This window comes from Drepanopeziza brunnea, assembly GCF_022702325.1.
Source record: "Drepanopeziza brunnea f. sp. 'multigermtubi' strain 214-2 chromosome Unknown ctg1, whole genome shotgun sequence".
NCBI lineage: Eukaryota > Fungi > Ascomycota > Leotiomycetes > Helotiales > Drepanopezizaceae > Drepanopeziza > Drepanopeziza brunnea.
In genome coordinates, this window is record NW_027094064.1 from 4,755,648 (window position 1) to 4,762,987 (window position 7,340).

General features: G+C 52.3%; 1 protein-coding gene across 1 annotated transcript; it reads left to right on the forward strand.

The window, feature by feature from the left end:
• Nucleotides 1-5,641: 5,641 nt before the first annotated feature.
• On the forward strand, nt 5,642-7,086 carry L3040_000918 (uncharacterized protein; the record flags this gene model as incomplete). The annotated part of the gene is made up of 4 exons (XM_007289322.1): nt 5,642-5,716; nt 5,774-5,965; nt 6,025-6,104; nt 6,153-7,086. The coding sequence occupies 4 exons, from the start codon at nt 5,642-5,644 to the stop codon at nt 7,084-7,086; spliced, it is 1,281 nt and encodes a 426-aa protein (XP_007289384.1).
• Nucleotides 7,087-7,340: the final 254 nt, after the last annotated feature.

Below are 7,340 nucleotides of genomic sequence, written 5' to 3' on the forward strand. Positions count from 1 at the left end.
ATTTGCATCTGAGAAGTTCGTTTAGGTCAAGGTTTGTTTCGTAAAGCGGTCAGCTACGTAGTACGTAGTATCAGCTATCAGCTACTATCTAGTAGTATCCACCAACTTCCCTATCTTATCGACGGAGGATAACTTCTAGCCCTACCAAGGAAAATTCAATTAAAGTCAGATTAAATCAATCTACGCTCCCACGTCCCCAGTACCACTAGTTATATACGCAATAAATCTTACCTCCGTGTCAGTTAAGCAACTGGTTGGCTCTTGCTCACCGCCACTAGGAGGGACGGAGACCAAGACCCTTCCTCCTCCTCCTCCTCCTCCTCCTCCTCCTCCTCCTCCTCCCCCTCCTCGCTTGATATTAAGGTAAGAAAGGTAAAAACACTAAACACATCCACGCATACGCCTGTCTTCTTCTTTTTGAAATTAGCAATGTGACATCTAATCTTCTCCTTTCTGGTCTTGCACCCCCTCCTCCGCATTTGGGAGGCTGATGACACTCAGGTTTCTCGATCGCGACACGAACCCGTTGGCAAGTGTCAGTAAAACTATTTTTAAGGGACAGCGCTGCAGAGCTGCAGAACTGCAGGACGGCAAAGGCCCGCCGCCGTTGCCACGGAATAGAATAGAAATAGAAACGTACAGATATACACACATACGCACACACATATATATACGTGTATAAAAAAAGAGGTTCCCAAATCCCGCTCTGCTATCTATATACCGTTATCTTCTTCTTTCCCCTCCTCGGCGCGTCCCGTTCTTGGTCTTCCTCCCGAACCACCCCTGGATCTTATCTGCCCGGCATATACAGAGGCATTCCTCCTTTTTTTTTAAATATATCTTTTGATTCTTCGCTTTCGACCTGTTCAGGATCGATCCTCGTGGGGCCGTGGGGGTTATCGCGAGAGAAGTACCGTAGGAGTAGGTATGACGAGCCAGCAGTGGCTCCTCCTCCTTCTTTCTTGAGGAAGCAATAACTACCGTGATAGGAACGTGAGTGGAGGAACAAATAATTATGATATAGGTAGGTATATCATAGTCTGGTCGTGGGGTGGTGGTGGTGGCAGTGGCGGCGGCTCTTATCGACGCTGCACCCTCGTTGGTCGGAAACCTGGTACCTGCGTTATACATAGTAGTAGCTACCGACCTACGTAGAATCTGGACCTATGTATGTATAAATAAGTATGGGAGGAGCGAGGATAGCTAGAGTCCCGACTTACTGCGGCGGCTCGCACGTCCTTTTCAGCGGGCGATCCGACCCGATCGGGTCCCTCACTCAGGATAGCGTCGCATCGCGTTGCATCGCGTCGCGTCGCGTGTCTTGTAGACATCCACTAACCAGCCTCTAACGCGCCTACATATCTACCTACCTCGCAGTATTTCTAACGACCGGTATCTCTGCATTGAAAGATGCAGCATTGAAAGATGCAGGTACGGAGGTTATCTACAGCCTCTCTACGCATAGTACATACCGGTACTCGCCTGCACGGGGCGGCATGCATGCACACACGACGCAACGACAAGCGCAGCGACCAAAAAAAAAAAATTAAAACCAAAAAAATACAAAAATAAAAAAAATAAATAGACAAGACCACATGCTATAGTAGTAGCAAAACATGGTCGTATCTCTTTTTCTGGTTCTCGTGATCGCATGGCAGGGGAGAATGTACCGTGGTACTGTACTTACAGGCGTGCATTAGCATCGAAATTCAATTAGGTACCACGCTGTGCTAGAAGTAGACATCCCCCTGTCCTCCCATCTCCAGACTGCGGGGATGATGCCGGGAGATCGTGTGGCAGGCATATTCGGTGTCGGTGAGGAGCGGGACCGTAGTTCGCACGGCTAAATACTACTACGTACTGTACGTACTCGACACCTGGTACCTAGTCCTTCACGAGCGATCGGGGAGAAAAGGATATGGACGGACATGGAGCTTCCATGGAGGATTCGGAGAAGCTTCAAGCGACCTCGGGGCTGCTGAGAGAAGAGAGATCAGAAGGAAGAAGGAAAAACGGGATGAGGAATGTCTACGTGTTTGGGACATGATTCCCCTTCTCTAGGCTTTGCACTTTTCTTCTGCGTCTGATCAAGAGCTTAGGAGAAGCGGAGACTGAGGGGGAGAAGAGGACGAGGACGAGGAAGAAGAAGAAGGAAGGCCAATCCTGCACATTCCTCTTGCGCCGTGTGAAAGTAGGTCGCAAAGTGTATCGTTGATTCTGATGCGTCGTTCGTCAGATAGTAGTACGTCAGGGTTGGCCACGATGCTCCCAACGAACATCTCTCCCTCTGGTTCAATCTTCTTCCATCTTTTTCTTCTCCCACAGATCAGCCAAATCCAACCGAGTCAACCGGGCGTCGATCATCTCATCTCAAGTTAACTCAACCCACATCACCATCAGACAAACAAGACGTGAGAACATACTACGTACAACATAGTAGTACTACTTACTACTACACATCTGTAGTCATGGATAGGTAGTGTGCATGCCACGGCAACAAGCCTCTCTCTCTCTCTCTACCTCCCTCAACCTTATCTCGTCTCTTCTCGCTCTCGCCGTGGGGCGTGTTATGTACGTAGTACCACCCGACGTCCAACTAAGTCAAGTAAATAGAGCTTGCTTCCCCCAAAGTGAAAAAGTAGGAAGTCGAAGAGAAGAATAAAGGTACGAGAAGGAAGGACAAGAGAGGAACGACCCTGGACCTTGGCTGAGGAATGATCAATCCCGAAGGAAAGACAAAAAAACCTGTTCCTATTTGTAATACTAGTAGTAGTAGTAGTACTTACTACCTGGAAAAAGCTAGCACGACGCCTATTCTAAACGAGGGGTTAAGCTAAAACCAGAAATGTCTATAAATGTAAGACCACCCCCTCCCTCTCTTGGCCCACTCGCTAGCAGGCTTCGGAGCTGTGGAGCTGTGGAGCTACTACTAGCAGTAGCTGTAAGTACTGTACAGTACACTAGTCGAGCTGTTAATTTATAGTTTACGGAGCAGCACGAAACTAGTAGTAGTCGTGGTAGTAGTAGCAGTACGGTACTAGTAATAGTACAGGAGTCGTCGTGGTTGTAGGACGTAGACCATGGGCCCTGGTCGAGACCCGGGCACGTGCATAGTTCGTGGCTCTGGCTAGCGGGCCAGCGTGGAAGCCCCGATGGGGTAGTGAATCTATCAGCCCCAGTCTGGTGGCGGCGTCGGCGGCGGACCCATCATCAGCCCTGTCAATAGGCTCCGTAGGTAGGCAAAGCCTATCTGTATCTGTATCTGTATCTGTATCTGTCTTGCGCACATGGAGATGAAGATGAAGATGCAGATGCAGATGCAGATGCAGATGCAGATGGAGATGGAGATGGAGATGGAGATGATTGTGACTTCTTGTCATTTTTTACTCTCCACGACGGACGTTCGCGCTACATCTAGTAGAGGCGAGAGAGAGGAAGCTAGATATTCGCACTCCACGCTACACCACGCTACACTACAAGCCTCAGGTACCTGCTCAGGTACGTCAAGTGGCCCCCAGTCGCTTCTAGTCGCCTCTAGTCGCCCCCAGTCGCCCCCAGTCGACCCCCGATTACCTAGTCCATGATGTAGGACTAGGGAGCAGTGCTACTACTACGTACTAGTACTACTACGTATTTAGCACCCTCGCATCCCAGATACGGTACGGCTTTCCCTTTACGAGATGCCTAATCTCACCACATCCGTATACCAGTAGACAAGTAGACCAGTATTACCTACAGGACAAGCTACTCCTCTGTCGGGTCTAGCGTCTGCCACCAAACTCTAACACAACGCAGGTCCAGGATTTCCTTCTCTTTTTATCGCTTTTTCTTCCTCATTGATCCGGCCGCGGTAATTCCGTACGCTACCACGGCATGCCATGGCATGGCAGAGACAGCTACTACTACAATGCGAGTAACATGTCTGCTCGACTCCGTCCTGGACCAGATCGATAGATTGTATCTGTTCATCCTCGGCCGGCGAGTCAGCAGAGAAATTCGGCTGGCTGGCTGGCGGGCGGGCTGGCGGGCTGGCTGTCTCGCTGGCTGGGCTGGCTCTGATTCCATGGGGAGGCTTGGCCACCTGGCAACCTGGACGCCCCCGTCCCGAATGAACGACCCCGAAAGGAAAAACCAAAAAAAAAAAAAAAACCAAAAACCAAAAACATAAAAAAAAAACAAAAACAAAAAAACAGATTGATCTCCGGCCTGCCCTGGCATCGCCCTGCCCTGGCATTGCCCTGCCCTGCCCTGCCCTGCCCTGCCCTGCCCTGCCCTGCCATATCCTCCTGCCCTGGTCGGCCCTTGCAATTCCAGCACTGACATACTACCTACATATACCCATCAAAGCCGCCACATCCTAATAACCCCCCCCCCCCCCCCCCCCCCTCTTACACTTCTCCCTCTCTTTTCACGTCGGCTAGCGCAATCCCGATTGCAATCGCACTGTCCTTCCCGTCGTTACTTCACCACCAAGTCACCATCGACACTATTAGGAATCAGGACTACCTATCCGGACCATCAACATAGCCCCAGCTCAAGGCTCGCCCTTCCTAGGAGACATCCCCATCCCACTTCCCGTCCCAGTTCCAGTGTCAGTCCCAGTTCTAGTCCCCGTGCAATCCTATTCCGTGCTCTCGCACCCCCTCCCCCCGTCGGACCCCCGAGATCTCATCGACGTCCTTGCGCTCAGAGGTTTTTGACGACGATCTCGCCAGCCACAAATTTGCCCGCGAGCTCGTGCTTCCTCTCTTCAAGAATAGTCCCTGTTTCCAGAATCTATCCAAGCTCTCGAACCGGTCTTTGTCTGGCGCATTCGCCTAACGCACTGTTGCTCCAGTAGGCGAGACCACCCCCCCCCAAGTCGAGGCTGCTACGCCGACTCGAAACAAACAAAATAAAGCCGTCCCGCTACCTTTCTAGGTCTACCCAGTGGCCCTTCCCGTCTTGCGGTTCCACGACTCATAGCTTGCTCATCACGGCTTCTCTCCCGAAAGAGTCTTTCCCCTTCCTCTTGCCTGGATCACGCCCTCCCCTTAGCCACTGCCTCTCGCGACAACGCTAGTATCAAAAAAGAGCTCTAAATCGTCTTCGTCAGCCCTCACCCGTACCTTAGTCAGGCCGTTCCAGTAGTTGAAGGTCTCTCCTACTCTCTCTCTCTCTATACGGAGCCTTCTTTCCTTCTCGTCGGCCGCGGAAACTCTACAGGAACGCTCGTGCGCTCCTCCTTCCCCACCCAACCCTGTTGAGATAGGATCCTATTCCCGGGACCTTATAATCGGCATCGCAAGAGTATGTAAATAACTTCTGCCCCCTCACACCTACCGCCTCAGATCAGGTTTCCTGACTTCATCAGATATTGTCATCTTAAAAAGCTCGCGAACGCTCTCACCTGCCCAAGCAACAGCTGTGCGGGAGGCTCGACATCGTTATCTGGACCGCTCATCCGATCCAAGCAGACTCTCAGTCCTCCCGATCCTAACGGCCTCCATCTCTTCCCCGGGAACAACACTCGGGCTCCCGCTTTGCGCTCTCGACCACTTCGAGATACGACGGCCTCAGCCGATTGAGTGAGCTGTCACGGAGAAAAGTGCATCTCGAGATCCTGCATTTCAGGATCAAACCGGAAAGGAGTCACGTCAAGATGGATGTCATGGAGCTGGTAGAAAATGAGCAGAACGCAAGACCGTTCCAGTGTGATTGGCAAACGTGTTCCAAAGTGAGCAATGACGGGGGGAGATGAAAGCGTATCGAAGCTAACATATAACTCCACCAGAGCTTCAATAGAAAGTCCGATCTCCAGAGACATTACAGGATACATACCAACGAGAGGCCATACTCGTGTATGACCCAAGGATGCGGGAAGAGCTTCATTCAGAGAAGCGCCTTGACGGTTCATGTCCGGACGCACACGGGTGAGAAGCCGCATCAATGTCAACACATTGGCTGTGGGAAGCGGTTCTCGGATGTAAGAAATGCCTCACCAGTCCGAGTTGTAGGGGTTGCGGTTGCTGATATATACCGCAGTCGTCCAGTCTGGCTCGCCATCGACGAATTCATACGGGCAAGCGTCCCTACAAGTGCGCTCATGAAGGCTGCCTAAAGAGGTTTGTACCACAGTTCGGGCGGCCTGAATCGTCACTCACATCATGTAGCTTCTGCCGGAAGACGACCATGGTAAAGCACCAGCGCCGGTCCCACCAACGGGGGATCCACTCTTCCGAGCTTGACGACGGAGACACTTCCGATTCCGACTCCGGAGAGTCCCCTTCCACGCCGCAACATCCAGGTTCTATGCATTGGCATCAAAGTCTTCACGTGCCAGCACCTCTCCTCCACGGACAACAGATGCATCGAGCACACTCATTTACCAATTTTGGAAACCACCCACATCAAGTTGATGCGTATTCGATGCCTCAGCAGTTCCTGGCAGATCGCCACAATATGTCGGGTTTGGCACCCCCCCAACAACAATATCACGGCCACCTTCCGGAACAAGCGCCTCATTCCTCGATCATGCCTCGAGCACCGAGTCTCCCGGCCCATTCATCATACTACGTCCCCGAGCAAAACAACCCGGGCGTGGCGACCTTGAACACCAACCCTGTGTCCATGCAGAATTACCAGATCCCGCGCCAGGTGGACCGACAGGAAGGTCTTCAAGCCAGCCCCAGTAGCTACTCCTCGGCGTCGAGAGCGAGCCCGGAGCAGTTCTTCAGCCACCACCCGCCCCCCCAGGGTCCTCCGGGCACTACATACACCCTCCCGAGCCCTCCCCTTGTTGAGCAGCAACCGATGATGCACTATCAGCATCAAATGAATCCCCATCAGCACTTGAGTCAGAATCACGGCCTGCCGCCGCTACCACAAGCGTCAGAGCCGTACCACCAACCTCCTCACACTCCGGCGTCAGAAGAACAATGGTACCACAATACGGCTGCGTACCAGCCGCCTATCGAGGTCGTTGGTCACACTCCGGGGGGGTACCCCCAGGTGTCCCATATTATAGCCTACCAGGACCCTTGGAAGGTTGAGTCGTTCGACGACCCGGCCATGCAGATGCCCAGCGCGCGCATCGAAAATCTCTAGTGGGACTGACTGAGCCAATCCGACTGCCGCCACCAGCTCGAGCCTCATCACCGCATCGCCTCAGGCGATTGTATTACTATACCCGGCGCTCGCTGATCCACACGAGACTGGGGACGGGATCACAGGACCGTCCTCGTTGCCCGTTTCCGAAAGAAAGCCTTCAACAGCGGCAAAACATGCCACAAGCTTCTTGCTTCACAGACTTATCCTTTCGCCCATAATTCTATTTCCCACGATGACGACATGGTCGCATA